The 24,210-nt window shown below is 48.6% G+C and overlaps 1 protein-coding gene across 1 annotated transcript; it reads right to left on the bottom strand.

Annotated features, from left to right (window-relative positions):
* Window positions 1-774: 774 nt before the first annotated feature.
* PRKAB1 (protein kinase AMP-activated non-catalytic subunit beta 1) lies at window positions 775-9,947 on the bottom strand. The gene is made up of 8 exons (XM_037052220.1): window positions 9,893-9,947; window positions 9,489-9,852; window positions 7,177-7,340; window positions 5,962-6,055; window positions 5,599-5,713; window positions 3,380-3,513; window positions 2,307-2,375; window positions 775-2,089 (listed from the first exon to the last, which is right to left on the bottom strand). Exons 2-8 carry the CDS (start codon window positions 9,645-9,647, stop codon window positions 2,012-2,014), a joined length of 813 nt encoding a protein of 270 aa, XP_036908115.1. The 5' UTR covers window positions 9,648-9,852; window positions 9,893-9,947; the 3' UTR covers window positions 775-2,011.
* Between the last annotated feature and the right edge of the window lie 14,263 nt (window positions 9,948-24,210).

Raw genomic sequence — 24,210 nt, 5'->3', positions numbered from 1 at the left:
TTCTGGTGTTTGACTATACCCTCTATGTCTTTGAAGTTAGCTGTGTATTTTCAATACATTGTGTTTTTAAAAATATAGTTTTGGAAAGGATTTTTGCATGTTCCCTTACTTTACTTTTCACAATCCTTATGGTCCCTAAAATCTAGGGTTCCCACATCACTTGAATTTTCAGGGTGAGACAGTGAATTTCCCAGCTAGGAATGCTTTCTAAGCTACTCTCCACCTCAAGACAAGCTGTCCCAGAGGTTCCCTTTTCTCTGAAATTCACTGAAATGTCTCCTGGTGCCTGAGAAGAAAGCCTTGTTAAAGGGACACCTGTACCCTTCCATCTTTCTGGGAGAAGGGGGAGCCCCTTCTAGCTGGTGAGAATAGCTGACTCCAGAACATACTGGTGGTGTCCAAGCAGGTGTCACGATCCCAGACTTCCTCACGGTGCGTGATGAGCAAGAGGAAGCAAAACCTCTGACCTGGGGGTGCTGTCTAGCTGCCTAAACCAGCAACATTCACTGCTACCTCTCCTCGGCTTCCCCTTTGAGCTGTTCAAAGGGGCTCGCTTTTCTAGGCCCACTGACAGCCTTTCAAACTGCGAGGAGGCAGCAGCGCGTCAGGGAATGGCCCTCAGCCCTGGGGCTGCCAAAGCCCCACCCCAGGATGGTACCATTTGCAATGTGTGCCAAGACATAAAAACAATGGAAAAGCATGTTATTGAATAAACCTCTGGAAGAATTCCAGTCTTTTCCAAACGGGGAAAAAAAAATCAAAGCTTTCTCTAAGTGCATGTCCCATTATCTTTAAAAAGCTTTATTGAAACTTGTATGCCAAGTTGCTAACAATTCAGTGTTTTGAAAACAGTAGCAAAAACAGAGTATCCCAGATTCAGGTTCACCAAGCAAGGGCTGGAAACCAGGAAGCTTGGCCCTCCCTCTCCCGGCAGGAACAGAGGCACAATGACAGCCTCTGTTGACTTGGGGACAGGAACCTGTGCTAATGGGAACATCTGTGGCATCTCCATGGAAACCAGGCCGAGTGCAGAGGTTTGCTTTGGTCCAAAGGATGTCTTCCTGACAGAAATTTAGAAGGCTGCCGACGCGTTCTAAGTTCCTTATGGAATAAGCAACAGCAGCTGCTACGGCCTTTGCCGGGTGCGGGCAGAAGTCCTGGGCAAGGTGGCACAGGCTAGGTCTCCAGAGTTTTCACGGTAACATCATCACCGCATTCCAGTACGGAAGAGCTGGCTGACCTCCCAGCTAACTGGTTGGTCCGCAGGAACACCCAGCTTAATGGAGAAGTCCGGCAGCAAGCTTCTGAAGTCTGTTCTGAGAACAGACCACTGCTGAGCAGCCTGACCACGTGATCTGTATTCTAGTTGGGACAAGTAGACGTCAGCCACCTCTGGTTAAAAACAAAGCAAAACTTGGTGCACATAAATGTAAGTAACAACGGTACAACTTCCCCTGGAACTCAGGCTCTAATTTCTACAGAAAGTACACCTTGCTGGAGCAGAGAACAGGCGACAGGACAGCTTTGACTTTAAAGGACAGACAACACCAACGCTGTACTTATTGTTAGTGCCACAGCCAGGCCTCAACAGGGACAAGCTGATGGCCTTAAAAAGAGACATGAAATTAGATACTGTGTGTGGCCTGGATCCTGCTCCCCAGACTTATGCTACCAAAGTGGCTAGTGTTTGTTTTTGGCTTAAGAAAAGTCTCCGCGGCCAGTCCGGTGGACATGTACTTGAGCTGTGCCCCTCACGCCCTGCGGTGCGGCTGAAGGCCGGCTGTCCTCCTCTCTGTTCTCGGTCGCTGGGGGGTGAGCTGACTATTACAGACCGAGGCGCTTCAGGAGCTGCTGGACCCAGAACAGACCTGCAGGGAGGACTGGGGTGGGTATGAAATGGCTTCTAGAGTGTGAAATGGGGAACTGACAGTCCATTCCCTCCGGCGGGAAGCACGCACACGGGCAGCTGGCGGTGCATGCTCCCTGGGGCCCACCGCTGGCTCGCAGCTCCTCATATGGGCTTGTACAACAAGGTGGTGACGTACTTCTTCTTGTACCGGTGGGTTGCGCTGAGTACCATCACGCCATCCTGAGAGAGAGGGCGGAAATGGTCAAATGACCAGGGACTCCCACTTCAGACAGCGGGAGAATCACCAGGGGGGCTTAACAAAGAGTTTCCTGGGCCTGCCCTCAGGGCTGGAGCTGCAGGGCCTTCAGATGGGAACTCCGGGAAATTCTGTGGCCGGGGGCCTCGAGCACATTTTGAGAATCCCAGCCCTCAGAGCAACAAACACAGCATTCGTTACCTTGATGGAAAGTGCGTAAAGGTGATTCAGCATGACGTGGTTGGGCTCTGGAAGCAAAGCTGGATCACACTGTGAGGGGAGAGGAGCAGACGTGAGGATTTAGGGTTCGGAAATCGAGAAGACCTCCCCCTCTATTTCACAGCACTGGGCAGCAAAGGAAAGGAGGCGGCCCCTCGTGACCCTTCCTCCTAAATCAGGCAGCCAAAGGGCCTGTCCACCATGACGGGAGGTGAGGAGTTCAGGTCTCATGCTCCCACTAAGGGGAGCCCGCTGCGTGCCTGCTGGGCTCACTGGTGTGTCAGGCTTTACCTTGGCCTCTATCTATAAGGTGTGGCCCAGGGCTCTGTTGTCTCACTGAAAGAGGGGCAGGAAGAGAGGGCGCACTTGCGGAGAAAGCAGGAGGACCCGTGCTCTACTGAACACGCCTGCGTGGTGGGCTGCAAGCTCCTGTGTGGGGCTCAGACAGGGCCTGTGGAGGAGGACGTTGGGGGGCACTACTACTCCACAGAGGCTCACACAGGTCTGGCACCTGACAACTTCTTAGGAAACCAGGAATCTGGGTTCTTTTCTTCAACACACCACTCCCCAATCTTATAAACGCTGATTCCAGAGAGAAGAGGCGTAGGGCAGGAGCTGTCTCGGTTGTCAGGCCACATGTGTGCCCGGGCACTCCGGAAGTGGTGCGCACTTCTTTTTGCAAATAATATGAACCTCCCAGAGCCAGTGTGTTACTCAGATATCCTGAATTTTGATCCAAGGGCAAGCATGCTTCTGAAAGCGATTTGGTGATTAAAACTTGCTTCTAAAATTTGGGGCCAAAGGAGGAATTCCATTACACAGCTTCCCGAGAGGGGTAGTTTATATACTTTGTCATGAAATTTAAGAGGATCGGGGCTTGGGCCAAGGCAGGAGTGAAATGCAAGGAAGCAAAGTTCAAACCGGCTGTTGGACAGGGAGGCAGTACCCACACTCGAGAACAACTCACTAGAAGCCCGTTACCAGGGCAGAGGCAGACCCAGCAATGAACACTGACGGGTGACACTGTGCTTTGTCACCAGCCGCCACGTACTCACAGAGATGCCTGTGTCCTTGTTCAGGATGACCTGGAGCAGATGTGGGGGGAGGATGGGCGGCGCCTTAAACCGTTCCTCTGGTTTGGAGACGTAGGGCTCCTGGTGGTAGGGTCCTGGTGGGGAACTGGACAGCTCTGTGGGAGATGGTGACAGGGCACGCACTTTGAAAATTAGGAGGTGAGGGGCAGTCTCATTTCACTGGCAGTGCTGTCTAGTGTTGCTTGGCTCCTGTTCCCTCGATACAGATTCCTATTCTCTTGGAGGACACATAGGCCCCAAGGGGGAAGAGCAGAGGCAGTGAGAAAACCCTACTGGAATTTGGGGGATTGGCATAAAACTCAGCAGTGAACTTGAGTCCACGGCAGCAGGCAGCAGTTGTGGCGAAGCCAGGGAGCCTGGGTCGGACTAATAAGGAAGCTGTTCACAAAAGCCGAATGGGACATGCCAGGCTGAGGAAGCTGCTTCTCGCTCCGGGCTGGGCTGCTAATGCTGCTAAGAAGCTCAAGGCATCAAGTAAGGCTCACGCGGCTGAGCCCAAGTCACAGGGCTCACCACCAGCCAGAACAAAACAGAAGGTAAAGCGGCCTGTTTATACAGAGGCAGTGGTGCAAACAGGTTATGTGAGGCGCCAGCACATTTCAAAACAGAACTGAAAACCCGATCTCTAAAGGCGCTTGACTCTGTCACTCCCGGGGTCCGTTCAAACTCCTGTCCGGGCATCTCTGTTACAGAGACGTGGTAAGCAGCCTTAGAGGGAAGCGGCTCAGTCGGCGACTCACTGGCCAGCCGGAAGGGACGGAGCTGCTACTCACAGGACACCTAGGATGGAGCCGGTCACCGGATCCTTGGGCTGGCTGGAACAAACCCGACACGGCCGGGTGCAGCCGGCTCCCTCACTGCCACTCCCTAGGGAACAGGCTCCCTTCACACAACCCGACCACACACCAGGAAACAGAGAAGCGGTCAGTGTAGAAAACTGAGCCATTGGGGGGAAATACGGACTTTAAGGAAGTGTCTACGTGTAAGACGTCTACAGGGGCCTGAAGTGGGTTCCAGCAGCAGCGAGGCGTCGGTCTTCCACCCTCGGGTGGTCTCTGCTGGGAGAACGTGACTAACAGCTTCAGTACGTGGCTCAAAATTATACTTATCAGTAAGTAGGGGATATTTGGGCAGTTTCCACCTATCTGAGAAAGAAAGAAATGGTTCCTCTAAAAGATCTGATAGCTACACAGACAGAAGAACGTGATGCTCAGCTTTTCAGGTCCTACTCAACAACGACCTGCGTCGTCGGCCACAGCAAGCCCACCCCAGTGGATTCCCCACTGCCATTTCTAAGCTGACAAGAATAAGAGATCCTGGTGACAGGACCATTGGGTCGGGCCAGGGGACAATGAAGAATCATCTTACGAACTGAACTGAATCCACTTTCTTAGACTGGCAGGCACAGTCTGGGGAACCTTTTCACTGCAGCCCACAGGGCCCATGAAGGGCCTGACCCTTTGTAAGAACTGCCGAAACCCTGCAGTGCAGCTGCTGCCGACACTTCAGATTACAACACATCCTCCCCCCGGAACTGCGCATATTGAGTTTCCTGGTAGTTTCTTCCTGTGCGTTTGAATGGAGAGCAATTGATTCAAAGGTCTGTGATTGGGTGACTCCTGAAAGACGGGAAAGTTTCACTAGCCTGTACAGGGGAGGCTGGGCTGTGCAGCCTATTTCCTGTGGTGAGCCTCCTTCTCCCATGACAAGGTGCTAATGCACCACACAAGTGACGGCCGAGGTCACGGAGGTGTCCATTTATCACCTGCCAGGCTGGAACTCTCCAGGCACCCTGAGTCGGTTGTGAGCAGGCAGGGAGCTGGCAGGCTTCCTCAGCACTCGCTCGTAACTGACCCAAGGAAACAGCCCAGCCCCTTGGGCCCTGCCCCTGGCAGGGGACGCAGCTCTGGTTCTGTCTCAGTGGTCCGCTCTCCGTGGCCAGGCAGACCTACTGAGTCCTGGAGATGTCCCCACCCCCAAATGACACAATGCTCCCCTGGGGCTAGATTTCAACAACCTGACCCCACAGAACTGGGAATTAGTTTTGGGGCTCTTCAGGGAGCCCTAAACGTCCACCCACAGTGGCAGCTTGAGCTTAGGAGGGAGAGGGAGGGAAACAGTGCTTCTGGCCTGCACAGTCCCACCGGCACACACGCGGCATGAAATAACCGTGTTCGTACCAGACACGTCAGAGCACTTCTGGGAATCCACCATTAAGGCATCGAATACTTCAAAGTCGGTTTTCTTCACTTGAATGATGTTGTTGACTGTGCCAAGCTGGCTGGTTACTATCGGCTGGGAAGAGACAGACAGGTGGAAATCATAACGTGGAAGGTCTCTGGGGTTACCTGTTAGGGGACTCAGAACGCCTAGCTGTGAGGGCTCGGCCCCTGGCTAGCCAACAGTCTGGTGACCAGCACTGTTTTCATCTGGCTCAGCCACACACAGGGACTTCTACCAGCAGGGCAAAGGGACCTGGCAACAACCTGTCAGGAGCTGTTGGACCGTGTCTCAAAGGACAAAGGGCAGGAGGAGGAGAGTACCTCGGAAGGGTCGTGTGTCCACTGGCCATCCACAAAGAACTTGTACTGATGCTCTCCTTCCGGCAGGTCCAGGATGGCTACAAAGTTATTGTGGCTGGGGGGGACAGGAAGCAGAGGTTTGCAGCTGGGTGGGATGCCCTCTTAGCTCACTTACAAAACCAGCCATAGAACAAAACAAGACCCTCCCATGTACACTGAAGGAGTATAAACATTCTTAAGCAATTTGACAATTCAAGTGATCTTAATCTACGAAATGGACAAGGAAGCAGGAATGCAACATTTTCTTGAAAACGCCCTTTGCTCAAAAGGTCAGCTGACAGGCGTCTGCCCATCTCAACTTGCACGTAAACAGCTGGCAGGCTGCATGCCCAGGAGGGTGGCCAAGAGAGACGAACAGCCCGCTGCCAGGCCCTCCTCTGAGTCCGTCTGCCTTGAGCACAGAGGGGGATCAGTTTAACAGGATGCACAACAAATAGTTCTCTGAACAAACGTAACTGTGGAAAAGGTTCCAGAAAACCTCTTTCATTTGACTGTTTTGTTCTCCTGACTTGAAGTGACTTGTAACTGAGCCCAGCGGCCACTCCCTGCACCAGCACTACCCTGGGAGAGTGGGTGGTCTCCTGACAGTACTCAGGCTTGGCCTAGAGAGGGTGCTTTCTCATTGACACTCAGAGACAGAGGTCCATGCTAGGGTTTCTGATGGACTATTTTACTGTGTGTTGTTTGCGATGCCTACACAACATGTTACCTTTAAAACAAAAGTAATACACAGAAAGCCACCATCAGAAGGAGCCTCGGAGATCGTCCGATCCAACACTCCCTCCTTACAGACGGGGATCCCGAGGCTCCCAAGTTATGACAGATTAGCTCAGCCACCGTGGATTCAAATCCTTGTCCTACAGATTCCTAGCTGGGTGCTTTCTCTACAGCACTAGGAACAGATTTCCGTTTCTGAAGGAGAAGCCCTGCCTGAAGGCACACACAGCTGAATCTCTGAAATGGAAGATGCCTGTAATAGAAATACTCGTAACCAACTACGTTCTGAACCCAGAGACCGCGGAAGTGTGAGAAGTGAACCCCATGAGCTACTAAGCAAGAGTATTTTCCCACTCAGCACATGTATTATGAAAATGTCTCTTTCTCTTCATCCAGAGATCACTCAGAAACAAGCATCCCTGGGTCTAGACAACACGTGACTACTCCTAGGCAATTTACCTTCTCGTGAGTGGAAGTTTACTCCAGTTGTTGAAGGACCCGGATAAGTACACTTCCTTTCCGCCCCCTGTCCACCGAAACACGGTCGGCCGAGCCTGGGCAGGTGCTTTGTCATTTACTTCCAGGTCGTGCTGCCAGGCCAGGAATTCCTCCTTTTCTGGAGCCTAGAAACAGAGCAGTTGACTCACGGACAGGAAGTCATCAGTGAGCTCCCTACAGACTCAGTTACCTTCACGTTGACAATTCATTCTGAAGAGGCAGCTGTTACTACCTAGGATCATACTCAGGCTCAGTAACTGACCAGTTGTACTGTTATATTCCCCACCAGCTACACGGAGATAGTAAAAATAACAACTTCAGATCTCTGTGCAGGAAGACAGGCCAAGTAAAATGCTCTTCAGAGTGTCCTGATACACAGTAGATGCTTATAAATGACTAGCCACCATTAGTGCTATTATTAAAAAACAGCTACATTAGTGTTCTAGGAGAAATGATAAAACTCGCATGGGAGAAGGCTAGATGGAATTCAAGATTGGCTTAATAAAGGTCATTTCTCCTCTCTTAATTAAGATTTTGAAGTACATGAAAATTTATTAGGACAACTCCAGAGCTGTGAAATTGAAAACTGGCAAATCCGGATTCTGAGGAAGAGAAAAAACTATATTCACTGAGTGTCTTCCAGACACTGGGGAGAAACGGCTAAGACAGAGACAGGCCCTTGCGATGGTAAACAATAACTCCTAGTGTGGGCAGCCACGGTATAACTGGGGTGTTCCGCAGTGAAATTAACATTTCCAGTTATGGGTGAACTGTATGTGGTTTTGGATCTGTTAGTTTCCCTAATCAGAGGCCAAAGACCGGAAGAGCTGGAGTTCCGGCCTGGGAGAGACCCTGAAAGTTGTGGAACAGGCTTTCCAAGCACTAGAGTGTTTGGTGATGACTAACCACAGCCAAAAGGGTAAATTAGTGTGGCTGAAAGAATCCAAGACTATTTTTTTTTTTGCTATCTGGGGCAATCCAGTGTGTCTGCTACAACATTTAAGTAACTTCTCAGGAAATTAAAATGGACACCATTTAAAATCATTTCCCACAGACCATCTGTAAGCTACCCATTTCTTTTAGAAGGTTTGGAATGGGAGCAGAACAAATACTTCTTGAAGAAAGTCGTTGGATTCTTCTGATGTCTTCAACGGTCACCCTCAGTTCAAAATGATTACTGGGGGAAGGAATGTCAAGTTGTTGGAGAACTGGGATTTCAAAGTTCACTTTGCACACAGCTTCTTAGGAAGTCAAAAGATTCAGAAAACAAGTTCAAATCACAAGATCTAAGGCCAAGTAAAAGCAGATTCTTCATAGCCAAGATCCAAGTGAGAATGTAAGGTAATAATGCAATCACCCAGCCCAACATCTGAAAAAAATGTGAGTAAAGTCCGAATAAGTTCCAAGTGAATGAGATCACCCATTGGCCAGTGATGAGTAATATACAGGTGAGTGCTCAGAGAAATGTGGGCAGGAGATGGGTGGCCAGGCACCTTCATGTCCCCTAAGCTTTGCTGCATTGTCCATAAGGAGTCAAGAATCATTTTCAGACGTTTTGATAAATCCAAGCAGGATGCAAAAGGAAGCCCACATTTGGTCTGCAAAAATGTTTGCTTTGGCCTGTTTAAAATATTAAGTCCTATTGAAACAGCAGGGGAGAAGCTGATTTGCAGCTCTCGGAATAACACTTCACTCACCCACCTGCCCGCCTGCTGAAGTCGACTGACTTTTCTTTGCCGGCTCTAAGCAAGCAGGGTGAAGCAAACGTTTTAGGCTGCACCGAACACCCCTGGCAACTGCTGTCAGCCGTTCAACTCAACCTACTCCTGTGCTTTGCTTTATTTCCAAACTGGGCAATAAACTTGCAAAACCAACTTCTACAAAAAGTGCCAGTCTTCCTACAGGGGAGCGAAGATTTCTCAAAGTGAAATTAATTAGTATACCTAGGAGAAAAGCTGAGACTGGAGTTCAGTTACTGCTAGCTCCACGATCTTAATTAAGAAGTTGAAACTCTGTCCCAGAGCCACTTTCTCCTTAATGATGTTAAATGAACTGACTCCCTCCTCCCTCGGGATGACTTTCTCGTATCGGTAATTAGACACTGGTTCCTGGACTGCTAAGAGGGATCTTACAAAGCCACAGGGCTTTCAAGTAAAGAGGGTGAAGTATCACCTCCCTCCCACTTCTAATGATGAGTTTTAGAGGCGTTGTGGTGGGGCGCCTAGTAGACCTCAACATCTGTCAATGGAATCGGGTCCCCCAGCTCCCCTCACCTTGATTTCCTCGGAGTGGAAGAGATCGGTGTCCTCCGGGCTGTCCATCAAGATCTTGGGTCTGTCCCCATCCTTGGCGCCCCCCGAGCTATCCCTTCGGGGCGTCTTCTGACCACCCTGTCGCTCCAGCGTGGAGCGCTCGCTACTCGTGTTGCCCATGGCGGGGGCTTGAGGGGACACTGGGAAGCCGAACCGGGCCGGACTTCACTCCAAGTAAGGGACAGGGGACTTCCGGAATCAGGGGGGATCAAAGGACCCAAGTAAAGGGCTGGAGCACCGGGTACCACACCCCTCAGGCTAGGGTTCCGGGCAAGAATCCGGCTTGAGCCAGGTCAGCAGGCGGGGCGAAGTTTCACAACCGCGCCTTCCCCCGCCTTCCCCCCGCCTTCCCCCGCCTTCCCCGCCTCCCCCGCCCAGGCAGTGGCGGCGGAACCTGGGCAGCCGAGGACAACCCAACACATTCCCGACCACTCCCCCCCACCTCTAAGCAGTTTCCGCTTCCGGGGCTTCAGCAAATTGGCGGGGTCTACTGGATGAGGAAGGCTGGGACTCACTGAGCTTGCGAGGCTAACTGTTCCTTACTTCCGCTTCCGGTCAGGAGTGGCTTGGTCTCACGGCCCCGAGGCGGTCTTCGTGAGCTCCAGAGTGCGCAGTCGCAGTCGAGTGTTCCGGCGGCCCAGTACGAGGTTGCTGAAGGTCGGCAGGGGGCGCAGCAGTGCGCTGGCTGTCTGGGGCGCCCTCCCTGTTTAGGGGTGAGTGTTGCCATTTAGGTATTTGGGATATGTTTGACACTTCCACTTTCCACACCCTACAGCCACAGGGCTCGTTCTAAATGGCAAATTTAATGAAGAGACTCTTCTTCCAAAATCCCTGTCATGCACTAACTCTCACGCCTTTGAGTGCCTTAGGATCACCTGGAGTGCCTGTTGAAAATGCGGATTCTTGGGCCCGAGTCCCCAGAAATTATGATTCCTCGAAGCTCTGGAGTGCAGTGTGCATTTAATACGTACTATAAGATTTCTGGAAACTTCTCACATCTAATATCTGGGGAGTTGTAACATGGAGTTATTTTTGTATTTAAAAAAAGGATGGAGTGCTCAGCCTTTTGCTAGATAATTTTTCAATCCCTTTGGAGACACTCTGCATAAAATGCATTTATTAACGCTTGTCATTTACTGTGGCCAGCACTTTGGCAAGAAGTGTGGATACATGTCATAGTACAATAATATTCTCACTGTCAGGCCCTGCCATAGTTTTCTTGGGTATGTGTGTATTTCTTTGTGTATGTGTGTATTTTGCGTGTGAGTTATCTCAAAATACGTTGCCCTTGTTGGGCCTGGTTATGCTCTTTGTCCACTGAACAAACCTTTATTCAGCGCCTGCAAAGTGCCATATGTTGTGATAAGCAAATGGGAGACACGGTGACTACGGTCTCCCTGAGGGGAATTTGGCACCTTAAAAAAAATTAAGCACCTTCATTTTGGTGCACAGTTTTGCTTCTGGGAAACTTCTACAGAAATACACACATGAAAACTTGTATGCAAGGGTGTTTATTGCAGTATTGTCTCTAATGCCATAATATATTAATTCTGAGATGTGCATGTTAATCTCCCTGAGACTGGGTGCCTGATATAGTCAGCCGAATCTGAGATTTGTTGCAATAAGGAGATGAAAAACTGCAAAATCCTAAAATGTTTGTCAGTAGGAGAATGACCAAATGAATTAAATATATTCATTTTATGGAACACTGAGCAGTCTTTAAAAAGGAGGGAAGAGAAGCACACGGGTGACAATGAAGACATGTCCAGGACGTTCCAAATCCCAGAAGCGAGGGGCAGAGCAGGAGAGGTTAAGGGAATGGGCTCTGACGTCAGCCTGCCTGCGTTCAAATTCTGGCTTTACCACTTAGTGACTGTTACCTTGGTTCTCTCTTTTGTGAAACAGGGCACAAAAAGAGCACTCACCTTATTAGCTTGTTTTGTGAATTAATTGAGCACAAAACGTGCCTAGTGATAGCACCTGACTCTTAGCAAACATTGACTGAACATCACCACTTGTACTGGCATCATTATCTTTGCAAATGGTAAGTTCTGGAAAGATAGACAACACTCTATTAATAGTGGCCCCCTCTGGGAATAGGAATGGGATTGGAAAAATAAGCAGGCAGAAAGAGGAGTTTCATTCTTTAGTTTATTGTTTGAAAAATTTTCTACCTCAAGGTTATTTTTGTAATTAAAAAATTTTTTTTTGAAAGACAAAATAACTAAGACATGGTTCCAGCCCCCATGAGTAGAAGTGGAAACAGTCCCAGAAAGGCAGTAATGCAGGTAGGCAAGGGTTCTACAGGGGCCCAGAAGGGACTCAAGCTAGGCCAGCAGATAACCCAGTATACATTCTTTGAGCTGTTCTTGCTTGCAGTGGTCAGTGGGGAAGCCTTGGACATGAAGGTATTGAACTCTGGGTTCTCTCCAAAACAGCTTGAGAGATAAGGAAGAACACATGAGGAGTGGACCCCTAATCTGAGCTGGGCAGATGCTTTCATGCATGAAGAGAGTCTCAAGACTTCTGCTCTGGCTCAGGGAAGATAAGTGGTAACCTGTGGGTGCTTTCTAAGGTTTTCAACCAACGAGACAGCCCAGTAACTGGGGTTGTGCAGAGTGCCCTGCATGGCAGTACCGACCTGAGGAGGCAAGTAGGTCTTGAGATGCCACCTACCTGAAGGAACGAGTGCCTTTTCCTAATTTGCATACATATAGAAGAAGGACTAGCAGGGGCCCTGGCCTTGACTTAAAAATAATAATAAAACCGGGGGCTGGTCTCAGGACAAATGGTAGGGGTGTATAGTTTATCCATTTTCCCAATTCATTTTATACACACTGTCTTCATGTCACCCAGTCCATCAGAACCTGGGTTCATGACACTTGCCCTCATTAACGTTTCACTTTTGAGAGGGCTTCCATTTTCTAACTCATTTCTTTTTAAAAAAAATATGTTGTTGATTATTTCATTACAGTTCTTCTATTCCCCCCTTCATTCCCCTCCATCCTGCACACCCCCTCCCCTACCATTCCCCCCTTTAGTTTATGACCATGTGTTTCAAGTTCTTTAGATTCTATATTTCCCATACTATTCTTGTCCTCCCCACTATCTATTTTCTACCTACTGTCTATGCTACTTATTCTCTGTACCTTTTCCCCTCCTCTCCTCCCCCCACTCCCCTGTTGCTAACCCTCCATGTGTTCTTCATTTCTATGGTTCCACTCCTGATCTAGTTGTCCTCTTAGTTTGCTTTTGTTTTAGGTGTGGTTTTTAATAACTGTGAGTTTGCTGTCCTTTCACTGTTAATATTTTTTATCTTCTTTTTCTTAGATAAGTCCCTGTAACATTTCATATAATAAGGGCTTGGTGATGATGAACTCCTTGAATTTGATCTTATCTGAGAAGTACTTTATCTGCCCTTCCATTCTAAATGAAAGCTTTGCTGGATACAGCAGTCTTGGATGTAGGTCTTTGGATTTCATGACTTGGAATACTTCTTTCCAGCCCCTTCTTGCCTGCAAGGTCTCTTCTGAGAAATCCGCTGACAGTCTGATGGGAAGTCCTTTGTAGGTGACTGTCCCCTTATCTCTTGCTGCTTCTAGGATTCTCTCCTTCATTTTCATCTTGGCTAATGATATTATGATGTGCCTTGGTGTGTTCCTTCTTGGGTCCAACTTCTTTGGGACTCTCTGAGCTTCCTGGATTCCCTGGAAGTCTGTTTCCTTTGCCAGACTGGGGAAGTTTTCCTTTATTATTTGTTCAAATAAGTGTTCCACTCGTGGCTGTTTCTTTTCCCCTTCTGGTACCCCTGTAATTCAGATGTTGGAATGTTTAAAGATGTCCTGGAGGTTCCTAAGCCTCTCCTCATGTTTTGAATTCTTGTCTAACTCATTTCTTTATCAGTAAATATGTGTGGCAGTACTGCTCTCCGCAGGGGCTGTGTCAGACCTGGGGATCGAACCATGGACAAAGCCAGGCCCACGCTCGTGCTCCTAGTGCTTATGATCAGGGCGGGAAGAGATACCATATTTTGCTGTGTATAATGCGCACTCAAGGTTTCGTGTAATAACCCCTATACACAGGATTATTACACCCGTGATATGTAATCATTATACCCATGTATAATGCACATCCTTATTTTTCCCTAAAAAATATGGGCAAAAAAGTGTGCGTTATACAAACACCCATCCAACAGTCATCTGTGATACGTGCTGGGAGGACAAAATGTGACCTAGTGAGAGGGACATGACTGAGTCAGGAGGTCTGGGAAGGCTTCTTGGAGGAAGCGGCAGTAAGTCGAGGTTTGAAGACTGTAGGTGTTAACAGTGAAACTCGTTTATTGAGCCCTGTTACGCGCCTGGCATTGTGTTTAATGCCAATGTACAATGCCAATTACAATATCAACTTGTAATTCCTGTGAGGGATCTCCTACTGTTATCACTTGTATAGATGAAGAAACTGAAGCTCAGAGAGGTGAAGTGACTTGCTCAAGGGCACACAGCTGGGCTGTCATGGAACCAATATTCAAAGGCAGGCAGCTAAACTGATTTAAAAATGTAGGCATGCAGACAGGTCAGTGGGTGAGGGGTGAGGTGAGATTATTTGGGGCAGGCCAACAGGTCAGGCTGATCAACACTGTATTATAAGTATAAAAGCTGGAAAGATTGATCACTCAGTGGAGATCAAACTAGGTATTTTTTGTTTTTTATTTTGTTTTAACATCCATAGACTTTTATCATTAGGAATCTATGTTTCTGATTATTACCAAACTCATTAAATTTGAAAGTTGGAGGTCATGCATTGCTTGGTGTAAGATACTAAATTAGGAAAGTGGGGTCATTTATTAAAGAGTGAAGGTTAACACCCAAGATAATGATCACAGCAGGCAATGCCCTCAGCAACCCCTAGGTGGCAATAAAGAGCAATGGAAAGTACTCCATTGTCCAAAAATTGGAAATGTCTGTGATTTCAGATATGCATACACGTGGTAAAAAACTTCAAGTTATATAAGAGGTATTAATAAAAAAAACTAAGTCTCCCTCACATCTTATCCAAATCCCTATTTCTCCCAAAATAAACTGTTGAGAGTTTCTTATTTTGGGGGGACATAGTTTGGTATAGTTGTATAACTTTTCCCAGAAAAAGTACTTGCTCATATCTCTCTCCTTTAAGAAATTGACACAGCTGGGACCCCCCTTTGTATATATTTCCATGTCAGCACATACAGATCTCCCTCATTTTTTCAATGGCTGCAGAGTTCATAACAGTGTTAACATTTATAGAGTGCTTACTGTATACCTGGCACTGTCCTAAGCACCTCCCCTTGTTTGAATCCATTTAATCCCATGAAGCCCTAAGAGGTGCACTCTGTTATTATCCCCACTTTTCGTGTGAGAAAACTAAGGCATCGTTAGTAAATGGTGGAGTTAGCATTTAGATGCTGACATTTGACTCCTGAGTCCACACTCATTTTTTTTTCCTTTTTTTCACAGGGAGGAAGTGGGTGGCAGGGAGGGAGAGACTTGTTATTCTACTTATTGATGCGTCCATTGGTTGATCCATGTGTGTGCCCTGACCGGGGATTGAACCCACAACTTTGGCATGTCGCTATGACACTTTAACCAACTAGGCTACTGAACCAGGGCATCTGGGTCTGCACTTGAAACTATGTTGTTAAACTGCTGTAGCACAGATGTACCATATTTGACTTACATCTCTCTTTTCTCAATGCTGTTTAGAAATTGGTTATCTTTTAATGACTGGGCTACAATATACTGTTGTGAAATATACCCGGGATTTTGGTTGTATGCATGAATGGTAAGGCCAGCAGATCAGGAGACCATGGCCTCTGAAAAGATAGTTTATTGCTCTCAGTTCCCAGAGGGTTGGGGGACCTCGGGCCACAAGGGAGAACCCTGAATTGGTCGCAGGTGGAGAGAGTAAGGGGCAAGCACGTTCTAAACGCCCTTATTGCGGTTTCTGAGAAAGAGAGCGAGCAAGGCAAGCTCGGCATTTAGGATTGGACAGTCGATTATGTGGTGGGCTCTGGCCCATGGGGGTGGCCTCTGGTCGTCTGGTCCCTGGCCCTGGGATGATTAGGATCGAAGGGTTTTGCCTCCTGGAGTGTAAAGGCCAGAGAAAAGAGATAGTTCAGAGTAGGGGGTTCTGCATTGGTTGGCCTGCATATTCCAGACAAGTCATTTACTATATCACTAGAAGTCAGTTACCCTTGGGAGGGGCATCTCTCCCCCTCCCAGAGGTGCCAAGATATCAAAGCATCATAAAGTATAGAAAATAAAAATAAAACTGTATGCACAAACAGGACATCTACATAACATCAAATTTACCATTTTAACCAATTTTTTAAATCCTCACCCAAATAACTTTTTTGTTGTTTTTCTTAGAGAGAGAGAGGAAGGGGGGAGAGGGAAACATCGATTAGATCGGATGCACCTGGACTGGGCATCGAACCCACAACCTAGGTCTGTGCCCTGACCAACTGAGCCACATGGGCCAAGGCCTGTTTTAACTACTTTTAAGTGTCCAGTTCTGTGGCATTAAACACATTCACACTGTGCTGCCTCCACCATCCATCTCAAGAACTGTTTCCATCTGGAAAAACTGAAACATTATACCCGTTAAATGATAACTTCCTGTGCCTCGTGAAGCCCCTGGAAAGTGCTATGCCACATTCTGTCTCCGTGAGTGTGACCACTCTCAGTACCTCGTGTGAGTGGAATTGTGGTATCTGTTCCTTCTGGGTCTGGCTTCTGCCACTTCGCATAATGTCCTCAAGGCTCACGCGTGTGGAAGTGTGTCTCAGAACTTCTTTCCTTTTTAAAGCCGAACATAATATACCATCGTGTGTAGGCACTACATTCAGTTTGCTCATTTGTCCATCGATGGGCACTTGGGTTGCTTCCACCTTGTGGTCGTTGTAAATAATGGCGCTGTGCCCACGGTTGTGCTAGCACCTGGTCCAGTGCTGCTTTCCCTTTTCGAGGTGTACCCAGAACCGGAATTCCTGGCTCAGAGGGTGATGCTGTGTGTAACTTTTTCGAGAAACTACCACAATTTTATAAAGTTCTCATAATGGCTGCACCAGCTTAAATTCCCTCCAATGATGCACACGTGTTGTAGTTTCTTCTTATCCTCCTATATTTTCTCTAGAAGTTTGATCATTTTAGGGTTTGCATTTAAATCTGTGACCCATTTTCAGCCCATTATACATATGGCCTAAGGTATGGGTTGGGTTTATTTTTTGGTCACCTGGATGCCCAATTTTTCCAGCATCGTCTGTTGGAAACACTATTCTCTCCTTGTTGAATTTCTTTCACACCTTCGTCAACAATGTGTCGGTCTGGTTTTGGACTCCGTCCTGCTCCATCATCCCTCTGCGTGCCTGTCCTATTGCATCACCCTTTCTCGGTAACTGTGGCTTTCTGGTGAAGTCTCGAAAGCCGGCAGTGTGAGCCCTAGAACTTCTCTCTTCTCTTTCAAAATGGTTTGAGCTGTTCCAGGTTTTGCCGTGGCCTGTACATTGGAGGCTCAGCATACCAGTTTCTGCGAATAGTCTTGTTGAGATTTTGGAGAGGATTACAGTCTCTTTACTGGTTCACATGCTTCACGGTTCCAGCGCTGGCTTTCCTTACGGATTCCAGTTCCTGTCTGGCTTCCTGTCCCTTCATTCCGGGCGACTTCGTGTAGCGTCTCTTGGGCTTCAGATCTGCAGGAAACTCCCCGCCCCCCAAACTTCTGTTTAGCTGAAGATGTTCTATTCCACTTCCGGTTTTGAAGGCTGTTTTCACTGGAGCTTGACAATATTTTTTTCTTTTAGCCTCTTAAGGTTGTCATTCCCCTGTATTCTGTATTCCATTGTTTCTGATGAGAAGTGAATTACTTTTACCCTTGTTTCCATAAAGGTAATGTATCTTTCCCCCCCTGTGGCTGCTTTTTGTATATATATATATTTTTTCTTTATCTTTGGTTTCTAGCAGTTCGTGTAGGAATGTTTCCCTGTGATTTTATCTGGATTAGGGTTTTTTTGAGCTTCTTCGATATGTGGGCTGATATTTGTAATAAAACTTGAGAAAGATTTCAGTCAATATTTCTTTAAAAAATGCTAAATGCTCCTCTTCCTTGTGCGAGGAAAGCAGTTTGAGAACAAAGAATTATACACAAAGGAGAACAGAACTGAGAGAACCCACGAGAAACAAGCCGCAGACCGCTGACTTCATGATCCGTTGGAGCAAATCCATCTCAGAGTTTGTCCTCTACCTGAGATTTCCCGCATGAGAACCAGTAACTTCTCTTACTCTTTATGTCAGTTGGATTTTCTGTCCCTTACAACCAGGAGCTTTCGAAATCACACACTCAGATTAGCTTATATTCTTAAACAACAGGAATGCAGTATTTTTCTTCCGTGGATATCAGTGATGGTACGTAGAAAAGAAGTTTTAGATGTTGAGATGAGACCTTAAATGTCTGCCAAGATTCCAAACAGAAAATGTGTTGTAATGAGTGCAAATCTGCCCCCCAAAGTTTAGCCCACACGAATTTATGTCAGGCTTGCAATGAATGAGGGAAAATGGGAAAGAAAGTTAGGTCATTTCATTCTGCTTTTTTTTTTTTTTGTGGTAAAAAGTAGCATTGTTAGTTATTCCTAGTTAGGAACTGAATTGTGAAGGTCAGTCCATGATTTATGGGAGTTTGTCGAATATAGCGACTAAGGCCATGGATTGCAGAATCAAAGTGCCAGGGCTCAAAAAATCTTAACTCTGTGTAGCTGGGTGACCTTGAATGAGTAATTGAACTTCTCTGTGCCTCAGTCTCCTCAGAGGAAAAGATGGATCAACATCCATCTGTAAACACTTACAGTGTTTATATCTGGGGTTGTTACTGACAACTGGGTGAAAGTACATTTTAAGGGCTCAGCACAATCTTCAGCAGAGAGCGAGCATGAAGTTTGCCACAATTTTATTTTTATAGTTACCTACTTTAAAAAAAAACGACTAAGCAACTTTTGGGGAGCACAATAGCTAAGTCTAGAATTCCGGGGCATAGAAACTTGAGAAAAAGCCCCACTGAGCCAGGCTCTGTCTCCCATAGCCAACTGAGAACGTTACTGTCTCACCTACCTTGGCTGCTTCTAAAGAACAGAGATGTGAATCATTGTACCTGCATTTCTTTTGAGGATGTTAAGGCCAGAACTGAGTCTTAGAGTGAGCTATTCCGAAAATTACCCTGGAAATCAGCCAAAAACCTGGTTCAAAGGCAGTCGACTGTACTGGAGTGCTTTGAACTAGGGACTACGGGGAAGTGTCGCCCGGTGGGGGGTCGAGGGCCTGGGGCCAGCCTACCCCCTCGCCCACTTTCCAGTTACAGCCTTTGGGTCTAACCTTCCCGTGCCTCAGTTTCCTCGTGCGTCAAAAGTGGGCAGTGAGGAGCAGCTTCATCCGTTGGTTCTTACAAAGATTCAAGGACTCAAGGGCTAAGAACAGTACTGGCCACAGTGTGATCTTTAAAAAGCATGGTCTCCATTTCTGTTTTTGCTGTATGACAGTTACTCCGGAAGCTGTTGCTTGTCTTCTCTACCGAAGTTCTGTGATTTCCCTCAGCTTGTTTCTGGATCCCGCCACACAAACACAAAGGGTTATTATTATTATTATAAAGGGCGAAGCCATGTGCCATTTTCCAAAGACGCCCTAACGTTGCCTTTCTCCGTCGCGTCCACTAGGGGGCCGTCCAGCCCCGAAGGCAGCCGTGGGGAAAGGCCACCTACACAAGTTGGGGTTCATTTGGGTTCATATCTTCCTGAAATAACTTCCCGGTGTTCATGTACTTTCATAGTCTCCTTTTTCTAAACCATCGTGATAAGTGATACAAAAATAAGTGAGAGGGTTCTGGAACAGGACTTTGAACTAAGTCCTTGGTTCATCACATCTTCCTTCCAAAATAAGGTTTACAGCTACCAGGAAGCAATGAAATAAGCAAGGCCAAGGTGATGCGGTAATATTTGGTTCTGTTCTCTTTTTCCATCTCTCCCTGCTTTTGCTCCCTCATTAGTTAGTATGTTTATTCATTCTTATATTCGACAAGTAATCACGGAGAGCCTTGCGTGCGCCAGGCACCGGCCGTGCACAGGGGCGTGAACCTGGTTCCCGCTTTCGGAGGGGCTGCCAGTGAGCTGGGGGAGACGGACGTGAGAGGGTCATCACACGGCCCATTACCGTTTCGCCCGGCCATTGTGGCACACTTGGAAGGGAACTGCAGAGCCGTGTGAGCGCGCAGAAAGGAGACCCTGACACTCTGGAGGACTTGGCACGTCCGAGGGGGCGTCCTTGAAGGAGAGGCATTTAATCGAAGGCAAAGGAGTGGACATTAGCTGCGGGGGAGGGGCTATGGGACAGGAGCCTTTTACTCATTCAAGAATAGAGAGAGCACCCGCCACGTGCTACGTTCTTTTCTACGTTCTTTTCCAGGCGCAGAGGAAATGGAATAGGGTGATGGGAGGGTTCGCGCCTGGGGGTGGGGCAGCTGCCTTGGAGGAGAAGCGGAGACCTGGAGGAAGAGGAAGAGCCAGCCGTGTGAAAATCCGGGAAACAGTGTTCTGGGCAGAGGAGACAGCAGGTACAAAGGCCCTGAGGCAGGAGTGATCTTGGCATGTCTGCGGGCCAGAGGGAAGGCCAGTGTGTGGCTACAGGAGAGTGGGGAGGGGGCAGTGGTAGGAGATGAGCTGTGAGAGGCACCAGAGGTCTGATCATGTCGAGGGGGCTTAGTGGGCCATGGTCAGACGTTTGGGCTTTCATTGCCTGGGAGGCCACTGGGTGGGTGGGTCAGGTTTCAGCAGAGAAACGACCCGGCGCCATCTTGGTCGGGAGGTCAGCAGGGCTGTGCCTGTGCTGCAGGGGGATGGCCGTGCGGGCAGCGGGTGGGGGGCGGAATGGCGAGCCCTCAGAGACACCCCCTATTACTCCCTGGAGCCTGTGACTATGTTAGGTTACAAGGCGAGGGTGGGACTAAGGCAGCAGATGGGATGAAGGTTGTTAGCAGCTGCCTTTAAGATAGAGTATTATTATCCTGCCGAGATTGGGGTGGGGGTGGCAGGAGTGCAATCACAAGGGTCCTTCCATGAGCAAGAGGGAGACCAGAGTCAGCACCAGACAGATCGGAGGTGGGAAAGAGTCCAGCGGCCGTGGCTGACCTTGGAGATGAGAGGAGGCCAGGAGCCGAGGAACGTGGGTGGCTCTAGAGGCCGGAAAAGGCCCGAGTACAGGTTCTCCCTTAGGGCCTCCCTAGGCACGGAATGCCGTGCTGCTGGAACCTTGACATTGGCCCAGCGGAAGCCATTTCAGACTTCCGACCCCCTAAACTCTGTGGATCAAGATAATAAATGTGGGCTGTTTTCAAGTCACTAAGTTTGCGGGACTCGTTAACAGCATCAGTTGGGAGCTAATCTGCAGGGAGACCTAGGAGAAGGCTGCCGTGACTGCGTAAGATGAGCTTTGGCCTAGGCTCAGGGTATACAGGGCCCAGCACACATTTTCCTTACAAAGTCTTTTATTACAAAATCATAAGCATGTCATTCTATAATATAGTCATGTCACACTCAGGCACGCCATGTGACATTTTAGGTGACACGTGCAAATCGCTGTCCGTCTTGCGGGAGGCATTCATGCACCCTACTGACCACACTCAGGCAGGCCCGACCTCTGCCGGGCCCTGTGTTTATTTACCTTCCCTACAAGCTGTTGCCCTCTGCGTGGGGTCCTCTTTCATGCTGCTCTCGGCAGGCCACTTGTTGTTACCTCTGCAGAGGCAGGACTTGGCCTTTCTCGGGTTCCTGTCCGTTTACTCAGTGGGAAGCACAGCCAGTCCCCATGCATGGGATTCCATGCCACCTGGCCAGTCAACAGTGGGGTGGCCGTGCCAGGGCAGACAGCTCCGGAAAACTAAACGCCAGAACGCCGCGGTGAGCCAGCATGCGAGCGAGAAGTGTTTCGGGGACTGCAAGGGGATGAGCATGGTGAGGGGACTGTCACTGTGGTCCCAGATTCGATCTGGCTGCACATCCGAGCTCTGGATCCCGTGCTCAGGTGACAGACACTCAGATGCCCGGCACAAAGCACAAGGGAGACTTTGTCCTTCTCTCTCCTGGCCCCTGCTAAATAATCTCTTTTGGAACCAATAATCAATCAGTCTCTATTGGGAAGGGGATTCTTTCTTTCTGTGGCTTCTCCAGAGATGATGGGTGACGCTTGGGTAGTCCTTGCGCCTCTCTTTGTATTTGTCAAAACCTCAATTCAAAATGTCTTGGTTTAGGGACCTATTATAATAGGGTAACTCCCCAGGCTCAAATATTCAATATCTGTGAGTATTTTTGAAGGGCTAGTGTGGATGCTGTCTTAGAATAATTTCTTCTTCTTCTTCCTCTTTTTTTTTTTTTTTTTTGTAGTCATTGGCCCCAAAACAGCATCTTATATTTAGAAGCCTGGGTCTAGGGTTACGTATCAAGATACATGCATAATGCTGTTTTGCTGAGTGCAGCTGTCCTGGTGGAGGCCAGAGATAATTTGCTGAGACAGGAGCTGAGGCCGGCGATTCCGTGTCTGCATCTGCTTCTGCCCATAACTCGTGGGCAGAGACAGGGCGCCATTCACAGGCAGTGGCTGTTATCATCCTCAGCAGTGCGCAGAGCGGTGGGACAGGGCCATTTGCTCCTCGAGGCCTCTGTTCTGGGAATCAGCCAATGCTCCCTCCTGCAAAGGGACTGCAGGACACACTGGTGGTGCCCCTGTCTCAGCACTCTCAAGTCTCCTTCTCCTTGTGCCCCTACCTTTTCCCTTTTGAGACAGAGAACCCTCGCCAGGGGTCTCTCTTTGTCACTTTGTCCTCTCCCAAAGCCTAGCCCAATTTCTGTGGCTGAACAGGTGCTCTGCAAATAATGATCGAATGCGGAAATGGGCGAGGGTGGTGATGGAATGGGGAAATTGTTTGGAAAGCTATTAGGCTGCTTTTGTCCTGCCGTGGCAGGTCTGGGAAGAAGCAGCCAGCGTCATACGGACCGTGGTTCTGCTCAGCATCCGTCCCTCCTTCTTCTGGTAAAAGCACTTTGGTTTTTCCTTTGGGAAACCACCCTTCCCACACCCTCAATCCATAAATTTGGGTGGAGCTGACCTCACCCTGTGCTCCACGGGCGGAATTGTGCCCCAGGCCTGGCTAAAGAGGGCACTACTCCCCACCCCACTTCCCCCGACACTGCAGCAGTTTGCATGGGAAGGGTGCCCACACCTGTTAGTGAATGGCTGGGGTCCACTCCGATAGGCGGCTTCCAGTTCAGAGTCAATGGTGCACTATTTCATTATTTCAAACCGAACCCTTTTGTCCCCTGCAGCTACTGAATATTAGGGAAGAGACCCTTCTATGTGCATAGCTGAGCTGGGAGGATGAAGCCAGAAGCTGCTTCTAGCCATCGGCCCCTAGGAAACCAAAATGAACTCAGGAAGTCAAAGCTTAGAAACAGATAGGGAGATGTTCTTAATAATGACTGAGCACCAGGATCCAGCCACACCTGAAGCTCTCCCCAGAATTTTCAGTGGTATGAGCCAGTAAACTCTACTTTTTTGCTCTAGCCATTTTTTTCTTTCTTTTTTTGTCATTGACTGCTGAAAGGGTCTCTTGGCTGATGCAATCCTTTTTCCGACTGTGCTTTCGGGGTGGAGCCGGGGCCATCTCAGCCCTGCAGGGAGGCCTGTCCCCACCTTTGTGTCAGTATGAAAGCTCTCTGCCAGGCCTGGGGCCCAGCAAACACACCAGACCCCGGCTCGATTGCCATGATCTCACTGAGTGACTTTAGTGGGGGCCTACGTTTTCACTGCCTCCGAGAAGGGCATTTTGGGCAGTGAGTTAGTTCTGCATTGATACCTCTCTGGCCCCAACCTCTGGCTTCAGCTGGCATCCATGAGCCCACTTTGGTTTGGGGAGTCTCTAGAAGGTTCTTCCGCCAGAAAGTGCAGTTTGCACACTGTGGTAAACAGGCCTACTTAAAACCATTTTTATTCTGCCACTTGGCAACACTTTGCATTTGATTTGGGTAAAAGATCAGGGAGCCAGACGTGTACAAAAGCCGAGGCGTGGGGAGCAGAAACGAGGCTCCAGTGCACCGGAATGGCACCAGGACGTCCGCACGCGGAGGATTCACGGCCCGGTGCAACGTCCCCGCCCCTGCACCCTGGGCTGTGCCGGCTCCCGAGGGACTACTGGCTGAAGCGACGGGTGGAATGTGCTGTCCATCAGCGTTTATTTTTTGCAAGGGCCCAGGAGTTTTAACAATGTCTGAGATTCAGAGTTATCTAAGAACAGTGCTGTGTGCGTTTATGTAGTGCTGGGAACCTGCCTCCCCGGGGCCTTCACATCTGTGATGGCAATGAACTCTCCTAACAGCCTCCAGGTACGCAGGTTGATGTCGTTCCCCTTGTTTTCTGGACAAAAAAACTTCACGGAGAGGCTGAGACACCTGCCTGTCATCAGTCTGCAGAGTCAGCGTTTTGACTCTCAAACCCACGTTCATTCCCTTAGAATCAGCCGCCTCAGGCAAGTTCATCATTCACTATTTCTAATATTAGTTCTTGAACTTACTTTTGCCATATATACACATATCACCTGTTGTGTTGAATCACTTGAT

Source organism: Sturnira hondurensis, unplaced genomic scaffold (assembly GCF_014824575.4).
Source record: "Sturnira hondurensis isolate 20B ecotype Veracruz unplaced genomic scaffold, ASM1482457v3 Scaffold0007406, whole genome shotgun sequence".
In the NCBI taxonomy this organism is placed as follows: domain Eukaryota; kingdom Metazoa; phylum Chordata; class Mammalia; order Chiroptera; family Phyllostomidae; genus Sturnira; species Sturnira hondurensis.
Note: the sequence above shows the minus strand (reverse complement) of the source record. Positions and strands in the feature narration are given on the sequence as shown.